Raw genomic sequence first — 27,075 nt, forward strand, 5'->3', positions numbered from 1 at the left:
GAAAGCCACTGAACGTTCTTAAGGCAACTATAAATAGATATTTAGTAGGTAAGAGGGTGAAAGGTTACCATCGGTAATTGTAAGGCAGAGCAGAGATTACAGTTGTGTCAGCCATGATCTTACTAAATGCTGGGGTGGACTTGAGGGGTCATGTGACTTCCAGCTGCTCCTGTCATATTGACAAGACGTAGAAGACATCACGGTCATCCAGTGCAACCTAGGAAGACCCCAATTTGTGATACTTGCTATTACCACTAGACCCAGACTTCTGAGGTTGAGAGACTGGAAATGCCCTGGCAAAATGGCTTTTCCACTTTAAAAACTCTCCTGCACACCTTTCCTGTCATTGTAGGACAGGATGAATAACCAGCATATGTGCAAACGTTGACTCTATACTTTAACTGGAATGACCGAGGATGGGGTGTGGTGGTCTTGCTTCCTCAGTGAAGTAGATTGAAGGCCCCAGTTGGATAAGGAGTTCATTAGAGGTGAGGTGAAGTATTGCAGCAAAGATTGAGGAATACCTTGGTGAGATGATGCCCAATACTGCTACACCCCAAACTGCCTGTGGTGAACATATCAGTTGGAATCTTAGCTGCTTTGTAATCACAAGGAAGAATTTCTTCAGCCAGAGAGTGTCGAATCTGTGGAATTCATTGCCACAGGCAACTGTGGAGGCCAAGTCTTTATGTATTGGTCAGGGCACGACGGGAAAAGGGGTGAGGGGGAAGACAGGATATTGGAGCTAAAAGGGAAAATGGATCAGCCATGATGAAATGGTAGAGCAGACTCAAAGGGCAAAGAGGACTGAATATGCTCTTATATCTTATGGTCTTACCATGTAGCAGGCTTAGAATGGTAACAAGTTGTTGATGATAACCCCATTTGTCAACAACTCTCCATAATTCCTCTCATTTGATAAAGTTGAAGCTGTTGTCATGGAATTGTGGAGAGATGCAACCCAAAAACAGCCCTTTCAGCCCATTGGGTAAAGACCTACCACTGGCCACCCTTTCATGTTAATCCCCTGCTAATCCCATTTTATTTTCTTCACAACCCCCTCAACTCTCCCAACCTCCTCCACTCACTCACCCTCACCTTAGGGGCAGTTAACTTACAAACACATATGTCTTTGGAATGTGGGTTAAACTCGAGCACCCATAGTGATGTGCAAATTCTTCACAGCGAGCAGCTGAAGTCAGGATTGAACCCACCTCTCTGTAGCTATGAGACGGCTGCTCTGCTAACTGTGCCACACTGCCACCTTGTGGGGTTAATCACGGTGAGCTGCATGGAGCACGTTGCTGCTTGCAGGAATTTTTCTTGTCACTACAGTAGACCTCTTAAAGCATTGGAGAAGTAACATCAACATACTCTCTCAAAAATCCTTCAAACCACTGGTCAGAATTGAGAACTGATGGTCCACCAGTTCCTGTGGGTGGTCCAATTCATTTGCATGCCTGTCCCCAGACTCCTGAAGCAAGTATTGTACTCTCACTGGTGCTCCATCACTCCAGGCAGTTTCTAGGAGGACGGAAGATGCATCTTAAGGGCATTCACAAAGTTTCCTTGATGAATTGTAACCACCTTTCTCGAGACTCAAGGGAATGCCTGCCCTGTGGCCACTCAAAGTGGAGTACAAACATTCAGGAGGTCCTGACCATCTTCACTGTCCACAACAGGAACACATAGAGGGCATGTAAAGAGCAGTCAAAAAGAAACACAACACGTCAATCAATCCACTTACCTAATCAGCACCAGTCCAGACCTGTGACACACAAAGGACTCACCTGCATCTCCAAGTCTATGGACGTGCAGCAGAAACATGTCGTCCTTAAATCCAAGAGACTGCTCACGAGCACGAGAGATTATCAACTCTACGCAAATGTTTTTTTGGAATGATGCAACAGAATATCCTGTTTAATGGTGTCTGCGTTAACTTTCTTCCCAGCACATTGACCTTCTATTCATTTTGTGCAATTGAGATAGAAATCGTGTTGAACATTAAAGACACAACCTACATGGTACTGCTCCATACTGCAATATGGTTAAAATTCATTCTCCGTCCTCCTGGAAACAGTTTGCAGTGATGGGGCGCCGGTGAGAATACCTGCTTCAGGAATTTTGTGCTAGACATGAAGATGACATGGTCCGCCCACAGGAACTGGTGGAACATCAGTTCTCCAATATGAGTTTGAAGGATTTTTGAGAGTAGATTGATGTTACTTAAGACCATAAGATATAAGAGCAGAATTAGTCCATTTGGCCCATCGAGTTTACATCAGCATTTCACCAAGGCTGATTCATTTTCTCCTCAGCCCCAGCCTGCCATCTTCTCCCCTTATCTCTTCATCCCTGACTGATCAAGAATCTATCAACCTCTGCCTTAAATATACCCAATGACTTGGCCTCGAAGTCCAGAGATTCACCATTCTCTGGCTGAAGGAATTCCTCCTCATCTCCGTTCTAAGGTGCTTTGAGAGGTCTAATGCAAACTGTTGCTGAGATCATGATCCTTCATAAAAGAAGCCATTTAGACCAGCTCATAGGAGGTAAGAGGAGGACCTGGGCTATGTGGGACAGAATAAAGAAAATGGTAGTGCTGTCTGTTTGATGTTGCATCATACTGTGTGCCTCTTATGCATACAGTGAAGGATTGATATTGAGTGTAATGAAAGAATGCACAATTCATTTCCTCTCCCGTCAAGAGGACATGTGGAGGTGAGTAACAATGCCAGAAGGAATATTTTTAGAATATGTTAGGATGGCTTTCATCCTTCACAAGCAATTTTTTTTAAAATCATGCTTTACTGTAGCCCAGATATTCTGAACGAAGTTTTGCTGAATTGTGATTTAAATAAATATGCGCAGAGCCCGTTGGAAATACACCCATTAATTTAATTACTGGAGCAGAAAAAGCAACTGACCGAGCAAGTAAATCTAATGCAGAGGTGTTATTATTTGAACGACTGATTCTGGTTCTATTGATTGCTTAATGATCTGAGTGTAGAGGTATCAGACTAGAATAAGGAGATAGAAATCCTCTTGTTTCCTGTAATATTTCTTGTTTGCAGATGAGTAGCAAAGGTTCTTAGTGTGGAAGTGGAACATCTGCATTTGTGGTTGTTGGTCCTCCAGCTACAATACCTATGGACATGAGGCTACTGAGCAGGGCACAATCTTGTCAAACAGCATGCAATTCTCACTTTGACGACACATGGATTAGATAGCAGAGGCAAGTAATTCTCATAGTGGGCTTTAACTGGAGGAATGAAACCATGGCTGGGCTCTCAACTTGGCTCAGATCAATGTATTCTAGGAGATTTACTTTTATATGCCAGGTAGCATCATCTGCAAGCTCTTTGGCCGTCTTACCAATGGTCCAAATATCTATTGGTGTATCAACATCAACTTTCTTCCACAGCCAGCTACATCAAAATCTGCATCTGATTACTCTGGACCAAAAAATATAAATGTACCTCTGTGAGAATGGGTACTGACGAAGGTCTATGCTAGAGTTCTCATTCGTGTGGTTAGACACCCTTATTCCATGATGCTGACCACTAAAGTGCCATGTGATGTTAATCTCTGTACCAGTAACTTAGTGAGTGAGATCAGGTTGCTCCAAATACATTGTTCATTTATGCTTCGACAATAACCATGTGCCCATATAGGCAAGATATAACACTTGCCCCTGATTGGATTTTGACTGTGAATTATCCCAAGTGAACATTTGCAGTTACTTCTCTGCCCTCCAGCACTTTGCACAGTATGACCTAGGCTACAGTTCCACATCACTGGCCAATCCTGCCTTGATCTCAAAATCCCAATCTTCCCTGGACCAGCGCAATAATGTTTCTGCCCTGTAAGGTCTGACCTGACTGGCACCAAACCCATTCCTTGTAATAAAAATTTTACCATGAGTGTTCTGTTTATATCTAAAAATATTGTATAACTATATAAAAGATATGGAAGAAATGAAAGCCAGATTTCAACTTTGTGTGACGAGTGGACCTCAGGCACCAAAGAACACACAGGTACAAAAAAATTGCTAAGTGCTAGTTTTAAAATTTGATTCAACATAGAAGTGTTTTCATTGCAGCTGAGCAAAGATAAAAAATAACTGCTGAGAAATCTGAAATCAATACTTCCTAATTTGCGTGAAGTGGTGTTTTTCCATATATGGTGAATATGGGAATTTAAATCAGAAAGTGCTTGGAAAATCTATCACATACATGCAGGTTTTTTCATCGTGTTGCAACTGAAAATCGTTTTGTTTTTCCGAGAATGAAATTTAATCTGAATGATTTCTAAGTCATTTTGTTTTGATCCGAACTGTGATTCCACAAAATTTTGTGATTTTTTAAAGAGAAATTGTAGCTACAGTATCACTACATTCAGATGTGACCCAAGTGCGGAGAGTGAGAGACACTGAAGCAGGTCGATAGTTCACAGTCTTTAATGCGAACATGATTTTAAGGGACAACAAACAATAAATGCTAGGCCAAACAGGCCGTTAATTAAAACTCTCAAATGGAAAACTAGATGCCAACACTGAGGCTGAAAGGAATATCGAAATGTAAAACAAATACCGCTGATCTCCAGCATCAGTTGACTTGATATACCACTTTCTCAGGAAGGCTGAATACAAGCTGCCATTGCAACGTTGCTGTGCTTTGCTCAAGTCTCAACAAGAGCTACAAAGAAAAGAAGAGAGATGACTGAATTCCCCCATGGCCAGCCAGACAGGAGGAGTGACAGCATGGCAACATTCTGGAGCACAACGTAGCAGGGACAGTCAGTCTGATGGGAGGTTCCCTACCTGTGACTTCCCCACCAGTATTGCAAGGACTGTTATAAACTTCAGAACACCAGTAATGATGCAATTTTTTTCAGTTTTGATAAATTCATAGCAGTACAATATAGAACTGCACCTCAGAATACTGTCTTACGCTGGTAATGATCCTCAACTCTTTCTCTGCTACAATGCCAACTGCATTGGTGCTTCTTCCTGCACCCATGCTGAGCTCTTCAATTTCGTCAATTTTATCTTCAACTTCTACCCTGCCCTCAAATAGACTTGGCCCATCTCTGACACTTCTCTTCATCTCTTTGTCTCTGTCTCTGTCTCTGGAGACAGACTATCCACTGATACCTTTTTGAAACCTACTATTTTCATAGCTATTTTCACTATATCACATGCCGCCCCTTGGGCAAAAATGCCTTTTCCATCTCCCATTCCTTCTTCCTATGATGTATCTGTTCTCAGGATGAGGCTTTCCATTATGGAACATCTGAATGTCTTCTATTCTTTCAAAGCATGGGACTTTCCTTCTGTCTCAATCAATACTGCTCTCACACACACACATCTCCTCCACCTTTCTGCCTTCACCTCATCCTCCCACTTCCCCTTGCCCTTACCTAACTCCATATCCAGTGCATTATTTTCCAGAACTTCTGCCACTTCCAATGGGCTCCCACCACCAGGCACACCTTTCCCTCCTCCCCACTCTTTCAATAGGGATCACTTTCTATGTGATTTCCTTGTCCACTTGTCTCTACCCACTAATCTCACTTCCCAGCACTTATCCATAGTCATAGTCATACTTTATTGATCCCAGGGGAAATTGCTTTTCCTTACAGTTGCACCATAAATAATAAATAGTAATAAAACCATAAATAATTAAATACTAATATGTAAATTATGCCAGGAAATAAGTCCAGGACCAGCCTATTGGCTCAGGGTGTCTGACCCTCCAAGGGAGGAGTTGTAAAGTTTGATGGCCACAGGCAGGAATGACTTCCTATGACGCTCTGTGCTGCATCTCGGTGGAATGAGTCTTGGCTGAATGTACTCCCGTGCCCACCCAGTACATTATGTAGTGGATGGGAGACACATAGCAAGTGCTAAACCTACTCCTACAGCTCCTCCTTCACTACCGTTGAGACACCGAAGCAGTCTTTCCAGGTGTAGTGACACCTCACAGTGTGTCTGTTGGTGCTCAGCATGTGCCCTCCTCTACATTGCTGGTACCCAACACAGTCTTAACCCCAACCATGGACTACTTCATCAAGCATCATCATTCTGTCCACTGCAAAAGGCAAGCTCGGTCAAATTGACTTCCCATTCCCTTTCTGGCATGTCCCTCCAGGACATCTTCTACTGCCACAACAAGGCAAAACTCATGGAGGAGCAGAGCTTCATAGTCTCTCTGGGTAGTCTCCAACCTGATAGTGTGAACATCGATTTCTCCAACTTCTCATAATCACTCCTCCCTCCTCACTTCTCTTTATCTTATTAACCTCCCACCCTTCTCCTCACCTCTCTTTGGTTCCCCTCCTCCTTCCCTTTCCCCCATGCTCCACCACCCTCTCCTATTAGATTCCTTCTTCGCCAGACCTTTACCTTTTCCATCTATCACCTCCCAGCTTCTTACTGCCGACCCATCCGCCTTTCCCCTTACCTGTTTACCTATCACCTGCCAGCTTGTACTCCTTTCCCTCCCCCCTCCACCTTCTTATTCTGGCTTCTTCCCCCTTCCTTTCCAGTCCTGGTGAGGGGTCTCTGCCCAAAAAGTCAACTGTTTATTCCCCTCCATAGATGCTGCCTGACCAGCTGAGTTTCTCCAGCAGTTTGCATGTGTTTCACTATCTGATTTTTTTTGATATGTGGCTGTAAAGTTCAGGAGTTGCAAATCCATTTTTATTAGACTCCCCTTGAAGTTCTTTTCATTGCTCCATCCCCAATTTCCAACAAGGTTAGAAACATTGAAATTAAAATATCCTAAGACCTTGTTTATCTTTTTCCCTACACTGCAGAATATATGGATATTATTTTGTCCAATCAAACGCTTACAGTGAAATGACTCGATAACTGCTATTTCCTTAGTTGGAGATGATTAAGTTTCATGAGGTTATCTCTGAGTTATTGAAAAGCTTGTTACACCCAACCATTGAGCACATCGACATGAAACGTTGTCACAGGAGAGTAGCATCCATCATCAGGGAGCCCCACCATCCAGGATGTGCTCTCTTCTCACTTCTGCCATCAAGATGAAGATACAAAAGCCCCAGGACTCACACCATCAGGTCCAGGAACAGCTATTACCCCTCAACCTTCACGCTCTTCAATAAAGGGAATAACTTCACTCAACTTCACTTACAGCATCATTGAAATGTTCCCACAATGACTCACCTTCAATGACACTTCATGTCACGTTCTTGATATTTATTGCTTATTTATTTATGTTATTGTTTCTTCTTTTTGCTTTTGCAGTTTGTTGTCTCCTACACTCTGGTTGAAAGCCTTCGTTAGGCGGACGTTCATCGATTCTGTTATTGTTACTACTCCATAGATTCATTGAGTATACCCACAAGAAAATGAATCTCAGCGTTATACATGGTGACATGTATGTACTCTGATAATAGAATACACTTCGAATTTTGAACTTTTTAGGGGGTTAAGTGCAATCCTCTATGCTCTTGGTGACTACATTATAAAAGGTGTGATGTTGAGGTAGATAATCGTTTAAGGTGAACTCACAATTAACCAGTAAAAAAAATTGAAAATCAAGCTGTAGATGCCAAAGCACTCGAATAAAAACATGGAGTGCTGGAAGCACACAGCAGGTCAGGCTGGGTTTGTGGAAAGAAAATCAGAGTTCATGTTTCAGGTCAAAGACATTGTCAGAAAGAGAGTACTACCATGGGTATTGTAAAAAAAAAGTCACACAACAGATTGCAAAACACAATAAGTAGTGATCCATAGTATGTAGTTTATTTCCTATATAGTTTATAAGAAAGAATGATAAGACTGTTTAGCCCTTAGAGCTTCCTCTGCCTTTCAATAAGATGACGGTCAATGCATTTTTGGCTTCATGTCACTTCCCTGTGCTTTTCTTAAACCTTCAATTCCCTTGTACAAGTATCTGTCAATTCTTGCTGCAAATATATTCAATTACTGACCTCCACAGTTTCCTGGTGTAAAGAATTCCACAGTTGCAATGCTTTAAGAAAAAGAAACATGCTGATCTTGTACTTAAAGGACAACCACTGATTTTGAAGCTAGCTCTAGATATACTCACTACAGGAAGCTTTCTATCAACATGAGCTCTGTCAGTCCCCTTCAGAATCCTGTGTGTTTCAAAAAGATCACTCTCAGATTTCCATAGCTCAGTGAGAACCAACCTTCTCAACCCCTCATCATGTGTCACACCTGTTCAACCAAAGAATCTGTGAACGATCTCTAAAGCAAACATATCCTTCCTTAAATATAAGTACCAAATCTGTATGCAGTACGCAGTGCTCCGAGTGTAGTCATACCAGAGCTTGTAAGGTTCTGAAACATAACTAAACCAAGATATAAATATTGTCTCTGCAAGAGTAGGTCAGAGACTGTGTACTTGCTGGAAAACGACTTATCTCCCAGCACTTCTAACATCTGCAGGGCATAAATCTGTACTCTACTAAAATAGCATAAGATCCTAAGAGGTGGGAACAGGAGTCGGCCATTCAGGCACTTGAGTCTGGTTCACCACTTACCTGGTTCTGGCTGATTTGATATTCCTCAGGTCCAAATTCCTGCTCATTCCCCATGATTGCTGATTCTTGCACTAATTAAAGATCCATTTTAGCCTTACATCTACAAAAGGCTCTGCCTCAGAAATCTATGGCAAGGCATTTAGAGACACACAATCCTCTGACTCCCAATCCGTTTAACTTTTCATTGTAGTACAACCCATTCTTACACAAATCATCCTCATGAAACGTCACTGAAATGCCTTCAGTAAAATTATATCTTTCCTGAAATGGATTGTTCTTAATAGATAATTCTCACTAGTTGCAGTGAAACCTCCCTCTTATATCTTCTTGAAGGCTAATGTTCAATTACTTTTCCTTATGACCAATGGTACCTGTGTACTCCTTTTCTGTGTTTCTGGGAAATGACTCATCTCCTAGCACTTCTAACATCTACCGAGTACAAAACTCTATTGTGCTAAGATGCATTAAACCATAAATCATAAAAAGTGGGGAAAGGAGTGGGGGGCGGCACAGTAGCATAGGGTTGTGATAAAGCTATTCCAGAACTGGTGATGACCCATTAAGTTTCAATTCCCACTACTGCCTGTAAGGAGTTTGTACATTCTTCCCATGGTCATATGGGTTTCCTCCGGGTGCTCCGGTTTCCTTCAAAATTCCAAGGATGTACTGTTAGGGTTGGTGAGTTGTGGGCATGCTATGTTGGTGCCAAAAGCGTGGTGACACTGGTGGGCTACCCAGCACGATCTTCACAGGTTTTATTTGATAGAAATGACACATTTCACTGTATGTTTCAATGTACATGTGACAAATAAAGCTCATCCTTAATCTTCATTTGAAATGATTCCCAAATCCTATTGTTTTAATTTTCGATAGTTTTTCTCCATTAATGAATATGTATTATGCATCCTTCCAAGATGTAATATACATTTTTCTCCATTAAACTGTTTGCCCAATTTTGGCTTATTTACTTAACCTATCAATTCTACTGTATAAACAGTTTGTGTCCTCCTCACAGCTTCCCTTCCCACCTATAGTTAAGACATTCACAGCTTTGCGTTTTTTCACATTTCCTTCTCCTGGTCTTTGACATGTATTGTAAGCAGCTACAATCCCAGTATTGATTTAGACAATAGACAATAGACAATAGGTGCAGGAGTAGGCCATTCAGCCCTTTGAGACAGCACCAGCATTCACTGTGATCATGGCTGATCATCCACAATCAGTACCCTTTTCCTGCCTTCTCCCCATATCCCTTCACTCCGCTATCTTTAAGAGCTCTATCTAACTCTTTCGTGAAAAAATCCAGAGAATTGGCCTCCACTGCCTTCTGAGGCAGAGCATTCCACAGAACCACAACCCTCTGTGTGAAAAAGTTTTTCCTCAACTCCGTTCTAAATTGTCTACCCCTTATTCTTAAACTGTGGCCTCTGGTTCTGGACTCCCCCAACATCGGGAACATGTTTCCTGCCTCTAGTGTGTCCAATCCCTTAATAATCTTATATATTTCAATCAGATTCCCTCTCATCCTTCTAAATTCCAGCGTATACAACCCCAGTTGCTCCAATCTTTCAACATATGACAGTCCCGCCATCCCGGGAATTAACCTCGTGATCCTACGCTGCACTCCCTCAATAGCTAGAATGTCCTTCCTCAAATTTGGAGACCAAAACTGTACACAATAGTCCAAGTGTGGTCTCACCAGGGCCCTGTACAACTGCAGAAGGACCTCTTTGCTCCTATACTCAACTCCCCTTGTTATGAAGGCCAACATGCCATTAGCTTTCTTCATTGCCTGCCGTACCTGCATGCTTACTTTCGGTGACTGATTTCTATGGTTAGAGTAGAGGTCGCCAGCCTGAAATGACTTCCATATCCATCCTGCCTGTTACCCAGTCCTCTATCCATTGCCAATATATTATCTCCAACACAATGTGTTCTTATCTTGTGACTTAAGCTACTGTGAGACACTTAGTCAAATGTCTTCTGGAAATCCAAGTGCAATGCATCTCCTGGTTCTCCTCTATGCCTCTGGTCGAGACCTCCTCAGGAACCGCTAATAAATTTGTTCTCTTTAATGTGCCTGTGATGACTTTACTGGATTAGTTTAGCATTTTCCCAATGTGCTGCTTTCTTAATTTGCATAGTGACTGACATATGCCCACCATGAAGCACATTTGCAAGGATTGCTGCCACAAGAAAAGTGCTCGCTTGCCACTGTTGCCATTGGGAATGAGCCTTAGGCCCCACACCACCATGTTCAGCAGCAGTTATTACCTTTCAACCATCAGACTTCTGAACCAGCATGGATAACTTCACTCACCTTAACTCTGAATTGATTCGGCAGTCTACGGACTCACTTTCAATGAGTCTACAACTCATTTTCTCTGTATTATTTATTTACCTTTCTTTGTATTTGCACGGTTTGTTTTCTTTTACACGTTGGCTGCTTGTTAGTTTTTGTGTGTGCTTTTTTGTTGATTCCATTGTATTTCTTTCTTCTACTGTGAATGTGAATGACTGCAAGAAAATGAATCTCGGGGTAGTATGTGGTGACACATACGTACTTCGATAATAAATTTACTTTGAAATTTGAATGTGAGCAAGTGGGATTAGTTTGGTTGGCGCCATGATCTGCAAGGGCAAGTTGAGCCACAGAGCTTGTGTGCAAGCTGCACAATTCTATGACTATAGTAATCACAACTCACTTATACTGAGCTTACTAAAATAAATACATTTCACCCAACGTGAAACTGTTTCAACGAGCATCTACACTTCATCTGTCAGAACAAGTGGGATCTCCCAGTGGCCACCCATTTTAATTCCACTTCCCATTCCCATTCCGATATGTCCATCCATGGCCACCTCCACTGTCAGGATGAGGCCACACTTAGGTTGGAAGAACAATACCTTATATTCCATCTGGGTAGCCTCCAACCTGATGGCATGGATATCAATTTCTCAAACTTCCAATAATGACTCCCCCCCACCCTGTTCACCATTTCCCATCCCCTTATCCCTCTCTCATGTTTTCTCCTTGCCTGCCCATCACCTCTCTCTGCTTCTCCTCCCCCACCATTTTTTTCCCATGGCTTTCTGTCTCTTTCACCGAACAACTTCCCAGCTCTTTGCTTCATCCCTCCCCCTTCAAGTTTCACCTATCACCTGGCGTTTCTCTCTCCCCTCCCGCACCTTTCAAATCTACTGCTCGGCTTTTTCCCTGCAGTCCTGCTGAAGGGTTTTGGTCTGAAACGTCAACTGTACTTTTTTCCATAGATGCTGCTTGGTCTGCTGAGTTCCTCCAGCATTTTGTGTGTGTATGTGGCTCAGATTTCCAGCATCTGCAGATTTCCTCTGGCTTGTATATAAATTTTACTGTTGGCTTGGCCAAAGGAACAGTTTGTTGAGTTCACAAATGAAGCAGGAGATTTTGCTCGCTACTCACTTACGGGATGCACTGTAAACATTCAGATACATAAAACAGTGAAACTCCAGTAATCTGGCATGATCAGACTTCTGTAGTGCCAAATGCTCAGATCTTCCAGTCTGCTGGGTGTTATTCATATTGATACACTAACCCATTTTTAATTGATTGTTTAGGTGTTACATGGTATTTAATTTCCTAGTGAAATCAGTAAGTTTATAGGAGCTTGGTCAGCTTGAGGGGTCTCAATGAGTTGAACTGGAGTGTGGGGACCAAGGCATCAGTGAAGCAGACATACCAGATGAAAGGGAATTGTGGAAACTGGAGACCTGCTGAGTGGAAGAGTATGTGGGTAATGAGCCCTACCCAGTGGAAGAGATCTTAAGAACTTAGGGAGTGGGAAGGGAACTAAGAAATGGGTTCCAGATAAGTGAAGAATCAACTTCCACAGAGATAGTACAAATGTGATGGAGGAAAGGGTCCATTCTCTGTTGTAACTACTTCAGGAATATTTTCTCATATCTCTTATCCCAGAGGTGTTCAAAAGCACTCAGTGGAGACCCAAGAGGCTACAGAGGCTGGGATTGTCCTGATGCAGGGTTTTGACCCAAAACATCAACAATTCTGCATCTGGAGTTCCTTCAGCAGATTGATCATGTCTCCAGAAGCTTTTAGTGACAGGTTTCACAGTTGCTTACACTAATGAGGACAATTTAGACACCAAAGATACTTTCTCTTACAGCAATTCAATGATTGGGGCTTATTCTGCCCTGCTTGCTCCTTCATCATATTATCACCGTGAACTTAGTAGGACTTTGCTGTTGTTGTTCCGGAAATGAAGTGCCCTCATAAGTTAAGCATGGATAGAGCAGACATCAAACAGCTGTCTATGAATTGAAGCAAAATATTTATTAGTGCATTTGTCTATGTGTTGATCCTGTGCATTAACTGTGATTAATTGGCAGCATAATTACATATGGGTGATCTGCACAAGGGCATCAGTTTTACAGCTCTATATCCAACTTGTTGATGGCACTAAGTTAGGTAACACAATAAATAGTATGGATGGAAGCAGAACATTTGGAACATTGAGAGATCTTGATGGATGCAATTTAGTGTGGAGAAGTGTGAGGTCAGCCATTCTGTTCCTGAGCAAGGCAGATTAATGTACCTACTATATGCTGAGGAACTAGGAAATTATGGGTGAATAGATAGATCACCCTGGGTCCAAAGGATATATATTTTTTAAAATCCAATGGGATGTTTCATGTTATTTGTAGGAGGCTGTACAACAAAAGATACAAGTTGGATTAGAGAGTTGTGTAGAGCAATGGCATTTAAGATCAAGGATAGTGAGCTCTGCTCTCAATTTTTGGAAATAGTCACTGCTTTAGACTTCTGTGGTTAAATGTTACTTGCGTGAATATTGCTCAGCTCTCAGTGCTTGCATTTGTGGGCTGCTTCATTACTTGTAGAGGCAGATGCAGTTAAATATTATGGCAAACATACTCAATTCTGACCTCTGACCTTTTGATAGAAGGAAGGTCATTGATGAAGTGACTGAAGATGGTTGGGTCGAGCATACTGTTCTCACAAACTGCTGGAACTGGGATGAATGACCTTCAATAACAACAGCCCCTTTGTTTGATTTATACCTCCAGCCAATGGAGTGTTTTCTTTCTCTGCCCTTTGTTTTAATAGTTACCAGAAACTTTTGATGTCTGATAGTGTCCGAAGCTGTCTAGTAGTCAAATTCAGTTGTTTGGTCCATCTTTAGACCAAGGTGGTGATGTAACTTGGAGCCAAGTTGTTCTGGCAAAACCTTATCTGGGCATTCATGCATTGGTCGTTGGTGAGTAAGTGGCATTTAATAGCATTTTATCACCTTATTCTTGGTTAAACTAGGCTGATGGCTGGTAGTAAACCAGATTGGATTTGTCCTGCTTCTTCTTATTAGGACATAGCTGAGGAATTTTCCACATTTCTGAATGGTTGCATATCGTTGGCGAGTGAGTGTTCAGCATCAAATGCCTGCCTTTTGATCACTGCTGGAGAAGGAGTCTGTGAGGGGGTGAGGGAGGTGGGTTTGGGGTCAATGTTTATGTTCCATTTTGTGTGGGGGGAGGGATTTTGGGGGTTGATGATCATGATCCCATTCTTTTTTTGTGCGGGGGAGGGGGCAGGATTGATACTTCTCTCTGAAAGACTTTCATGTTCTTTCCTTGTTTTGTGGCTACCTGGAGAAGACAAATCTCAGAGTTGTTATAGCATTGATTGCTTCACTTCTATGCTTGTGCAAGCTGGAGGAGGCAATCAGAGCTGGCACACACCAATATTCATTCAAACCAGAGAGGCAGTTTTCTGCAAATAACTGTTCATTTTCAAAAAATCTTCAGTCTATTATCAACTGCAAAAACAATGTGCCCACCTGCCCCAATGAACCCCTCTTCTCAAACCAGTTGAACAGGTTCTACCGCGGATTTGACTCTGAGATCAAACCTCAAAGACTGCCCCCCCAAGTGCCTGTTCAGCCAGACCATTGCTGGTGCCTCACACCTTCACACCCTCTGTTGTCAAATAAGAGGATGTGAGAAATCTGTTCAGTAAGCACCCCCCCCCATATATTACTTCAGTCACTGCACTGTAAACAGTTTAAACCTCTTTTTATACATATCTGTACTTCTAACTTTATTTTAATAAAATTTTTATTCTTTATAATTATTGAATGTTGTTTTTGATTGCATGTCACACCAACACAACACAGCAATTTCCTAATTGTACAGCGGATAAAGTTGATCATTCATCTTTGATGCTTAGGTAATGTACTGCACTGTGCCATCCTTAACTATACGCTGCTGTGCACCAAAGTAATGCCCACAGATTAGGGGTGATAGATACTTGCCTTTCACCTTGGAGTTTATATCTGCCCGGATATTTCTTTTTAGCAGTGTCCACAACATATGCATGATTATGTCTGCATTTGAAATGCCACTGTCCCTCTGCATTAGAGATTGGAAAATCACCCAACTTCCTGAAGATTTTCTTCTGCCTTAGAAAGGAACACTTGACCTCACAATCACCCCCCATGACCTATGATCTTATTGTTTCCTTACACGACATTTTCTCGATCACTATTACCATCTCTCCCTTGCACTACCTCAATGGACATCTTTTGAAATGATCTGTACGGATGGCATGCAAAGCTAGAGTTTTTTTATGTATACTCGGTTCAAGTAACTATAATAAACCAATTCCAAAAACATCACTTCCCCACCCTGTCTCACCTACCTACCACTTCTCCCTGGGTCCCCTCCTCCTTCCCTTTCCCCTATGGTCCACTCTCCTCTCCTATCGGACTCCTTCTTCTCCAGCCCTTGACCTTTCCCACCCACCTGGCTTCACCTCTCACCTTCCAGCTAGCCTGCTTCTTTTTATTCTGGCATCTACCCCCTTCCTTCTCAGTCCTGAAGCAGGGTCTCGGCCCAAAACATCAACTGTTTATTCTTTTCCCCAGATGCTGCCTGACCTGCTGAGTTCCGCCAGAATTTTGTGTAGGTCGTTTTTATAGACGATGGGATTGAAACCCACACATCGATGATCAGCATTTCCTGTAGTGTAGGTCAGAGTATTAATTCACAGAGTTATATTAATGGTTCATTTTTAAATTCATTGAAGGGTTTCATAGGCAGTTAGCATTTAATTATCATTCCCTAATTACCCCTGCAAAAGTGGTGGTGAACTGCTGCAGTGTTTGAGGTGATAGAATCTTATAATGCTGTCAGGGAGAAAGTTCCAGGAATTTCACCCAGCAATGGTGAAGGGTCAATGATATATTCCAAACAGGGATGGTAAGTGCTGTGGAAGGCAACTTCAAGATGGTGATGTACCAATGTTCAAAGTAAATTTTATTATCAAAATACATATATAGAAACATAGAAAATAGGTGCAGGGGTAGGCCATTCGGCCCTTCGAGCCTGCACCGCCATTTATTATGATCATGGCTGATCATCCAACTCAGAACCCCGCCCTAGCCTTCCCTCCATACCCCCTGATCCCTGTAGCCACAAGGGCCATATCTAACTCCCTCTTAAATATAGCCAATGTACTGGCCTCAACTGTTTCCTGTGGCAGAGAATTCCACAGATTCACCACCACTCTCTGTGTGAAGAAGTTTTTCCGAATCTCGGTCCTAAAAGGCTTCCCCTTTATCCTCAAACTGTGGCCCCTTGTTCTGGACTTCCCCAACATCGGGAACAATCTTCCTGCATCTAGCCTGTCCGATCCCTTTAGGATTTTATATGTTTCAATCAGATCCCCCCTCAATCTTCTAAATTCCAACGAGTACAAGCCCAGTTCATCCAGTCTTTCTTCATATGAAAGTCCTGCCATCCCAGGAATCAATCTAGTGAACCTTCTTTGTACTCCCTCTATGGCAAGGATGTCTTTCCTCAGATTAGGGGACCAAAACTGCACACAATACTCCAGGTGTGGTCTCACCAAGGCCTTGTACAACTGCAGTAGTACCTCCCTGCTCCTGTACTCGAATCCTCTTGCTATAAATGCCAGCATACCATTCGCCTTTTTCACCACCTGCTGTACCTGCATGCCCACTTTCAATGACTGGTGTATAATGAAACCCAGGTCTCGTTGCACCTTCCCTTTTCCTAATCGGCCACCATTCAGATAATAATCTGTTTTCCTATTTTTGCCACCAAAGTGGATAACTTCACATTTATCCACATTAAATTGCATCTGCCATGAATTTGCCCACTCACCCAACCTATCCAAGTCACTCTGCATCCTCTTAGCATCCTCCTCACAGCTAACACTGCCACCCAGCTTCGTGTCATCCGCAAACTTGGAGATGCTGCATTTAATTCCCTCATCCAAGTCATTAATATATATTGTAAACAACTGGAGTCCCAGCACTGAGCCTTGCGGTACCCCACTAGTCACCGCCTGCCATTCTGAAAAGGTCTCGTTTATTCCCACTCTTTGATTCCTGTCTGCTAACCAATTCTCCATCCACATCAATACCTCACCCCCAATACCGTGTGCTTTAAGTTTGCACACTAATCTCCTGTGTGGGACCTTGTCAAAAGCCTTTTGAAAATCCAAATATACCACATCCACTGGTTCTCCCCTATCCACTCTACTAGTTACATCCTCAAAAAATTCTATGAGATTCGTCAGACATGATTTTCCTTTCACAAATCCATGCTGACTTTGTCCGATGATTTCCAAATGTGCTGTTATCACATCTTTGATAACTGACTCCAGCAGTTTCCCCATCACCGACGTTAGGCTAACCGGTCTATAATTCCCCGGTTTCTCTCTCCCTCCTTTTTTAAAAAGTGGGGTTACATTAGCCACCCTCCAATCCTCAGGAACTAGTCCAGAATCTAACGAGTTTTGAAAAATTATCACTAATGCATCCACTATTTCTTGGGCTACTTCCTTAAGCACTCTAGGATGCAGATCATCTGGCCCTGGGGATTTATCTGCCTTCAATCCCTTCAATTTACCTAACACCACTTCCCTACTAACATGTATTTCGCTCAGTTCCTCCATCTCACTGGACCCTCTGTCCCCTGCTATTTCTGGAAGATTATTTATGTCCTCCTTAGTGAAGACAGAACCAAAGTAATTATTCAATTGGTCTGCCATGTCCTTGCTCCCCATAATCAATTCACCTGTTTCTGTCTGTAGGGGACCTACATTTGTCTTTACCAGTCTTTTCCTTTTTACATATCTATAAAAGCTTTTACAGTCAGTTTTTATGATCCCTGCCAGTTTTCTCTCATAATCTCTTTTCTCCTTCCTAATTAAGCCCTTTGTCCTCCTCTGCTGAACTCTGAATTTCTCCCAGTCCTCAGGTGAGCCACTTTCTCTGGATAATTTGTATGCTTCTTCTTTGGAATTGATACTATCCCTAATTTCTCTTGTCAGCCACGGGTGCACTACCTTCCTTAATTTATTGTTTTGCCAAACTGGGATGAACAGTTGTTGTAGTTCATCCATGCAACCTTTAAATGCTTGCCATTGCATATCCACCGTCAATCCTTTAAGTGTCATTTGCCAGTCTATCTTAGCTAATTCACGTCTCATACCTTCAAAGTTACCCCTCTTTAAGTTCAGAACCTTTGTTTCTGAATTAACTATGTCACTCTCCATCTTAATGAAGAATTCCACCATGTTATGGTCACTCTTACCCAAGGGGCCTCTCACGACAAGATTCCTAATTAACCCTTCCTCATTGCTCAAAACCCAGTCCAGAATAGCCTACTCTCTAGTTGGTTCCTCGACATGTTGGTTCAAAAAACCATCCCGCATACATTCCAAGAAATCCTCTTCCTCAGCACCTTTACCAATTTGGTTCACCCAATCTACATGTAGATTGAAGTCACCCATTATAACTGCTGTTCCTTTATTGCACACATTTCTAATTTCCTGTTTAATACCATCTCCGACCTCACTACTACTGTTAGGTGGCCTGTACAGAACTCCCACCAGCGTCTTCTGCCCCTTAGTGTTACGCAGCTCTACCCATATCGATTCCACATCTTCCCGGCTTATGTCCTTCCTTTCTATTGCATTAATCTCTTCTTTAACCAGCAACGCCACCCCACCTCCCCTTCCTTCATGTCTAACCCTCCTGAATATTGAATATCCCTGAACGTTGAGCTCCCATCCCTGGTCACCCTGGAGCCATGTCTCTGTGATCCCAACTATATCATAATCATTAATAACAATCTGCACTTTCAATTCATCCACCTTACTACGAATGCTCCTTGCATTGACACACAAAGCCTTCAGGCGCTCTTTTACAACTCTCTTAGCCCTTATACAATTGTGTTGAAAAGTGGCCCTTTTTAATGCTTGCCCTGGATTTGTCGGCCTGCCACTTTTACTTTTCTCCTCAGTACTTTTTGCTTCTACCCTCACTTTACACCCCTCTGTCTCTCTGCACTGGTTCCCATCCCCCTGTTGTGAACTATCCTCCTCACGCCTAGCCTCTTTAATTTGATTCCCACCCCCCAACCATTCTACTTTAAAGTCACCTCAGTAGCCCTCGCTAATCTCCCTGCCAGGATATTGGTCCCCACATACAACCACGAGGTTTATTTTTCCTGCGGGCATACTCATTAACTATATGTGTGTGCGTGTCTGTTGCGAGCGATGAGGACCACTGACATCCTTGAATGGGTGTATTTGTTATTTGTGTAACTGGGCGCGACTGATGAGTCCAGTCCGAGCTAGGAAGTACCTCCCATACATAACAGGATCAGTGAATAATGACAACATAACAAGATAAAGAGTCCTTAAAATCGAGATCATTTGGTTGTGGGAACATTTCAATGGTAGGGCAAGTGAGTGCAGCTATCCACTTTTGTTCAAGAGCCTGATGATTGAGGGGTAGAGATTTTTCTTGAACCTGGTGGTGCGAGTCCTGAGGCTTTTGTACCTTCTACCTGATGGCAGCAGTGAGAAAAGAGCATGGCTAGGTGGTGAGGATCTCTGATGATGGATGTTGCTTTCCTGCGACAGTGTTTCACGTAGATGTGCTCAGTGGCTGGGAGGGCTCTATCCGTGATGACTATGCCAAGTCCATTACCTTTTGTGGGATTTACTGTTCAAAGGCATTGGTGTTTCCATACCAGGCCCGGATGCAGCCAGTCAATACACTTTCTGCTATACATCTACATAAGTTTGTCAAAGAGGGATCAGAAGTGGAGAGAGAGGGTAACTTCAAGTTCCTCGGTGTCAAGATCTCTGAGGATCTAACCTGGTCCCAGCATATTGATGTAGTCATAAAGAAGGCAAGACAGCAGCTATACTTTATTAGGAGTTTGAAGAGATTTGGCATGTCAACAAATACACTCAAAAACTTCTATAGTTGCACCGTGGAGAGCATTCTGACAGGCTGCATCACTGTCTGATATGAAGGGGCTACTGCACCGGACCGAAAGAAGCTGCAGAACGCTGTAAATCTAGTCAGCTCCATCTTGGGCACTAGCCTACAAAGTACCCAGGACATCTTTAGGGAGTGGTGTCTCAGAAAAGCAGCATCCATTATTAAGGACGTCCAGCACCCAGGCATCCCCTTTCCTCACTGTTACCATCAGGTAGGAGATACAGAAGCCTGAAGGCTCACACTCAGTGATTCAGGAACAGCTTCTTCCCCTCTGCCATCCAATTCCTAAATGGACATTGAATCTTTGGACACTACCTCACTTTTTTTTTAATATACAGTATTTCTGTTTTTGCACATTTTTAAAATATCTATTCAATACACATAATCGATTTACTTGTTTATTTATTATTATGTTTTATTTTATTTATGAGTATTATTTTTTTCTCTCTCTTTGCTAGTGTATGTATTGCATTGAACTGCTGCTGCTAACTTAACAAATTTCACGTCTCATGCCGGCGATAACGAACCTGATTCTGAGTCTGATTCATGCCGAAACCCTGCAGACTCCTAAGGAAGCAAGGGTGTTCCTGTTCTTTTGCTGCCCTTCCAGCTGGTAGGTGTCATGGATTTGGAAGGTGCTGTTGAAGGAATGGTGGGGAATTGCTGGTTTGCATACTGAGGATGGTGCAAACTGCTGCCACTCTGCTAGATAGATGGACTGTCAATCAAACAGTCTGCTGTGTTCTCCCCATATTGAACTTCTAAATTGTTTTTATGGCTAGCCTCATGTGGATAAGTGGAGAGTATTCTATCACACTGCTGACTTGAGCCCTGTAGATGATAGACAGGCTTTGCGGAGTTTGGAGGTGAGTTACTCGCTGCAGGATTTCTGGCTTCTGACCTGCTCTTGTAGCTGTAGCTGTCTACTTCAGTTCTGTTGCTAGTCAATAACAATGCACAGGGTATTTATAGTTCGGGATTCAATGATAGTAATGCTATAGAACGTCAGGAGGCGATTTTCTCTTGTTGGATATCATCATTGCCTGGCTAAAACACTGGGGAATGGATATGGATTTCAGTGCAGAGAGATGTGAGGCCATCTACTTTGAGCTAAAGGGGTTTAGAATGGAATAGTTTCTAAGTGGTGTAAAACTGATTCAGAGAGAAGGTGATGGATCATTTTATGTCACTGAATTACTTGCTTACTTACTGCCGATTACACCGCTGGCATTTAGGGCAGCAATGAAGGTCCTCCATCTCTGGTGGTGTTCAGGGCTTCCTTTTGTCATGTCAGTAGCTTCCTCTTGGCTTTCACTACTGTCAGTCATGCAAGTCCCAAGTGGAGACACAGGAATACCATCGCACTCAGATGGAAAAGAAATCTTCATTGCTCTTTCCATAACAATTTTGTTTGACCAGTCAGGATTGTTAGCCCTGAGCTGAATCCCAAACCTGGAGAACCAGTAGATCACTCTTAGTCTGGCCTCTACCCTTTGACCTGTTTGACATGGGTGGTTCTACCAAGAGCCACAACATAAAGCCCTGGCTTCAGCCAACATAGTTCTCTGGGTCATTGAGGCACGCAAGCCTCCAAACCCTCCGGCAAGGTTGTGGTCCTCTTGGTGGATATGTCACTGACAGGTACTGACAGTAATCAAAAAGATCATGGACTGTTGGCCTTTGTGTTCAAGGTTTACAAGTAAGTATAACCTCCTAATAGTACTTCAAATGTAGCCCAACCAGTTTACAAAGCCCAGCAATTCTTATTATTATACCTTAGGATGTGTAATCATTGTCCTTTGCAGGAGGGCAACATTGCTTTAACAGAATTCTATCGGATTCCAGTCATTAAACAATGGGCATAGATTTTAAAATCATATCCCTTGAATGTAAGAGGTTTGAAAGCTGATTTTTTTAAAAAAATTATTATGGGGAACAAATAAGGTGGATGAAATAAACTGGTTAAGCACTCTGGGACTAGTTTGGTTGTATTTTCAGAGTCAAGTTTGGAACAGACTACAGTACTGCAAACATCAATTAATGATAAGTCAATTGCTGATTTCAAATCTGAGTTTGATTTATCTTTGTCCATCAAATATATTAGGAGACTAGCTATAAAAAGATTTGTGCAGTTAGGTCATAGACCAGACTGAAGGGTCTACTCTTAATAATATGTTCCAAAATTCCAGTTCAACCTTACCTCGTTTCATCTTATGTTGTTAAAATTGACCAGGTTATTCCAACATACCACTAAAATGCTTGAAAATGAAAAGAAAACAATTGTTCTTTGTCAAATATTTAACATTTTCAAATACTAAAATATTATGAGACCTGTATTAGCAGTGCCAGATCCAAATGATATGATTATATGATTTAAAGCAAAATTTGAAACTTCAGCTATGACATTTTTGGGCTTTGTTCTATTTAACTTCTGGAGAAATGGCTTTCCCGTTCCTTTGATTGGCATTCCAGTGATAAGGGAAAACTTACTTGTTTTCACTTTATTGTCTGTTCAAATCCTTCACATCAGCAGTTAAATCTTGGTCCATCAGACACAGCAACCTTTTGTCATACGTGCTTGGAGTAATGGCAGTGACTAAACTGAAATGACTTCCAAAACTGGCTAAATTCCAAGTATGACAGAAAGTTCTAGATAATTGACTGTTCAGCCGTATGCAATGATAAAGCACATTTCCTGTGTGATTTTTTTTTTTGTTCAGCAATAAATTAAGGGAATGTATAAACTGGTAGCCTGGATTTAAAATAACTATATGGAAATATACTTTGAGGACTCTGCGGAATCTAAAAAATTCAGTACTTGTGACCAGAATTTGGATAGTCCCCTATATGGTACAAGGTTAAGGGTAACTGCTAGATTGTTTATGTGTTGTTCTCTTAAATGATTTAAAATGAATTTTTAATAGTCACATTTTATATGGCATTTTAATATCATTTCCATTATGCAGAATTCCAAGAATTATGGGAAAAAGTTAATTGATTATTATCATAAATGTAGAGCTTGCTTCATATTTTATGTGAATTTCTGAGTGAAATAATCATTTCTGTGGAAAATAGTAAAGGCAATCCTGCAATTTACAAGCATAACTGTCCGTCGGTAATCAGCTAAGTACCATAATCTTCCTTGGAGAGTAAAATCTTACTTGACCTCCAGCTATATACAGCACATGATAACGACATTAAACTGTAAAACTCCTCACTCCTCCCACTGTATGTCACCACATATCAAAGTTAGGTTGGTGGGCTGATGTCCTACTTTCTTGCTTTGAGATGGCGGTGCAGATTCTGATTTGCTGCTGTGGATGAAATCACAATATATGGAGAGAATAATTCTGTGTGCAAAGCTCAGCAAGGCAGCAATTGTTGGAAGCTTTTGAATGTAATTTTGCTGAGCTTGGGGAGATTAACGAAAAGTGCTTGCCAGCTTGGATTTGATGCATTCTTCTGGATATAATTTCCTCTATCTCCCAGATGTGCAATGGCAAACGGAAAGGTAAACTGAGGAAGATGTTTAATAAAAGTGTGTGTGGTGCGGGGGGAGGGGCGGAGGTGAGGATGTAATCTTAAAATGTGTGAATAAAGCTATGATGTTTCATGGGCCTGAAATTTCTGTTTGAAAGCAATATTTTGTGATGAGTCTTAAAATGATTTGATGTTGACGTGCTTTGATATCAGGCTTTGATTTGCAGTTTAATTTAGAATGAATAGTAAGCAAAATGCTTTAATATTTTGCACTTATGATAGTCATAATTACTGCCTAACTGTCTTTCACAATTTTCAATCTGTATGTACAGCAAGGCATTGATGGTTTAATTTAGCACTTTGCTGCATGCAAAGTGCCTCTGACTGAATTTATATTTATTTCCTTCCAGGAAAAGGAGCCCATCAACATCCAGGGAACACAATCGGAAATACCACCAGAAGGACGACAGAGCAGATCCATCACAGTATGCACTTTTGGAAAGTGCAATGCAGAGGTCGCCGACAGAATATGCAGACCGTGACAAGCGATCGTTGCGAGGCTCGTGGGCTTACGATGACTCTGAACACATTGAGTACAGAGAAAGCAGGGACTCCACACGCAGAAGTCTAAGGCGGTCTCAAGAGTTCCGTGATTTAGTAGATGAGGATATTGATACACAAAGTAGAGATGAATATGAGCGACAGAGACGAGAGGGAGAGTATCAGACTCGTTATCGTAGTGATCCAAATTTGGCACGTTATCCTGTCAAACCACAACCGTACGAGGAGCAAATGCGAATGCATGCTGAGATGTCTCGGGTACGTCATGAACGAAGACACAGTGATGTTTCTTTGGCATACACAGAGATGGATGATGTACAAATTTCAAAGCATAGAATGGAAAGGCAGTCACGACAACGTTCTGCATGTGATCGCAGGGTCCCTGTGCAAAGTCAGCGTTCTTACTCAATGGAGAGAACTCAAGACCTACAAGGGCCTAGTTCTAGTTGGCAAAGGACCCCAAATCACAGTCCACCAACACCCAGGCGAAGTCCAATTCCATTTGAAAGGGGTGACGTTCGTCATTCTGATTCAATGCGGAAACAACAACACTTGGATCCAAGTTCTGCAGTTAAGAAAACTAAACGGGAAAAGATGGAAACCATGCTGCGAAACGACTCGCTCAGCTCAGATCAGTCGGAATCAGTGAGGCCACCACCACCAAAGCCACATAAAACAAAGAAAGGAGGTAAAATGCGGCAGGTCTCGTTGAGCAGCTCAGAGGAAGAGCTTGCATCTACTCCAGAATATACCAGCTGTGATGACGTAGAAATTGAGAGTGAAAGTGTCAGTGAAAAAGGTAAGCATTCACAGACATTTATTCATTTCTACTGCGTTAAATAATTTATCTGATTTTAATTTAGGTTAAGGTCGTGTAAGTACGTTGCTCAAAGTTCTTAGTTTAATTAAAGCTAATACCATTCAGTTATTTGGATAATGATGTTCACAATTTTGATCCTGCTCTGTGTGAAGTTAACAAAAAAATACAAGTATTATTAGAGTCCAGTTTGAGAATTCACTCATGGTTCTGTTTACTGGTCTTTATCCTGTAACTGCTGCTGAAAAATGAGACGCCTGAAGTTTATTTGGCTCACTGGTAATGTCTCCTGATCTAGTAGCTTAATGAGACTGTATAGATTCTGAAGAGAAACTTGGGGAAAGTATCACTGTATGGCTGGTGTCCTGGCATCACATCACTATAGGAATTTATGTTTTCAATGAGGATAACTTAGAAGTTGGAAAATTACTTTTCTAGTAAGTTTAAGGTAATTTCTCATAAAATACATGTGTTATTTATATAACCATACAGAAATACACTTTGAGGCATCTGCAGGATCTAGAAAATTCAAAATTTATTGTGCCCAGAATTTGGCTACTCCCAAATATGTTTTAAAGTCAAGGGTAACTGTTGGATTGTTCATTAATAATTTTAAATGATTTTTAAAAGACACATTCTATATGGCATTTGAATATAATTTCCATCATGTGAAATTCCAAGAATTGTGGAAAAATTAATTGATATCTATCATAAATGTAGAGTTTGCTTCAAATTGTATGTGAATTTCTAACTGTCTGTATGGTACAAAAGGAAAATGGTAAAGGCAATGCTGCATTTTATATATGTGTTAAAATTGCTGTATTTTTCCCTGGTTTATCTGAAATGGTATTAATTTTGTTACTCTTAGAGATATTTTCCTGTCAAAGTGATATGTAGAATGTAATACTGTTTTAAGTAATGAATTGCTGAGTTATTAGACTGGGAAGGCCTGGTTCTGATCACAAGTTTACATGGAGTTAGCTGTTCTCAGCTAGGCCAGTAATTGGCACTGAACTATTATCCAGCTGGAAGTGTAGTCATATCAAATAAGTTTTGGTTTTCATGTCTCTTGATTGAACTGTCTGCCAACATGCACTAAAGTGGATGAAACACCAAAGTACCTGAATTATATCATCCCTTTAGGAGAGGAATAAGTAGAGCAATAAGCATTTGTATGCAATCTGTTTTTTTTAAAGCACTCTTCCTACTTTTTAAGGACTTTCAGAATTATTTGAAAGGAAGCTCTCATTATGAAAGGAAAGTTTATGTGTTGTTGGCTTAATTGTTTGGATAAACAGTGATAACCATTAATATTTTAATGCTATGCATAAATTTGAAATCATATTATAAACTGAAAAATAAAGAATAGCCACATGTGTAAACTTAGCCTTAGACCAGGTACTGTAGGCTGTATAAGATAATTCAAAACTTTGAAATATTGGCATATATTAATGTACATCAATATTTTACATTCTATTTAGGCAATGCTTTCTGTATGTAATATATTGTCTGCTGATGATATCAGAAATAAGCAAGGTATGTCTGCCCCTTGGTGCACTGGGAGCTTCGAGTCTGACTTTCTTATTTCAAGCCTGTTTTATTCATAAAGCACTAACTCAAAAGAACATGGAATCCCACTTTTCTGCACTTCATTGAAATTCCCAACATCAATTTCCTTGTGTACAGACTACAACCAAGCTCCCCTCAATCTCTCGATCCTCCCAATGCACCTATTTATCAAACTCTTTTCAGCATCTGGTGCTGGATCAGCAAAAAAATCCTTAAATTGAGTACAAAAAAAAAATCAAAGCCATTGTTTTCTACCCATCCTATAAGCTCTCTTCCCTGGTGAAGATATCCTATTTCTAAATCACTGATTCAAAGTGGAGTAGATCCTCACGACTAATTTGAGATGATGTTAAGGATTCCCACAAAAAATCTCTTCATGACTAGGATTTGAAGAATATATCTCAGACTGCTCTGAACACATCATCAATGATGTAACCTGTGGTCATTGAGTGTTTTAGGTCTTTCTACTCCAGACACCCGCATCCAGGTGAACCAGCCATGGTCGATTAAGCCACAATTTCTGTTCAGGTAGCATGTGCTGAGGATCACCATGGACTTGTTCTCTACATCCAGAGCCATCTTGAAGCTTTCTCTGCTGCTTCGGTAATATTGCCAATGGCTCTCTGCCTCCTTGTACCAACGATGCGCAATGCGCTGAGAGCTCTGTGAAGAAACTGTCCAATGACACCCCGGTAGCCCACTTCCACAGGCATGCACTTTGCCTATCATCGTTACCTCCAGCAGTTGCTGACCAGCTTCTTGTATCTGGCA

The 27,075-nt window shown here is 41.6% G+C and overlaps 1 protein-coding gene across 23 annotated transcripts in view; it reads left to right on the top strand.

Moving 5' to 3' along the window:
• rims2a (regulating synaptic membrane exocytosis 2a) overlaps window positions 1-27,075 on the top strand; it is a 1,105,394-nt gene that overhangs the window by 487,365 nt on the left and 590,954 nt on the right. For all 23 annotated transcript variants that reach the window (XM_072262764.1, XM_072262846.1, XM_072262801.1 and 20 more), the window contains one exon: window positions 23,768-24,717. In XM_072262764.1, coding sequence (XP_072118865.1) covers window positions 23,768-24,717 — 950 coding nt within the window. The remainder of the gene's footprint in view (window positions 1-23,767; window positions 24,718-27,075) is intronic.

The sequence above is a fragment of the Mobula birostris genome, chromosome 1, assembly GCF_030028105.1.
Source record: "Mobula birostris isolate sMobBir1 chromosome 1, sMobBir1.hap1, whole genome shotgun sequence".
Taxonomy (NCBI): domain Eukaryota; kingdom Metazoa; phylum Chordata; class Chondrichthyes; order Myliobatiformes; family Myliobatidae; genus Mobula; species Mobula birostris.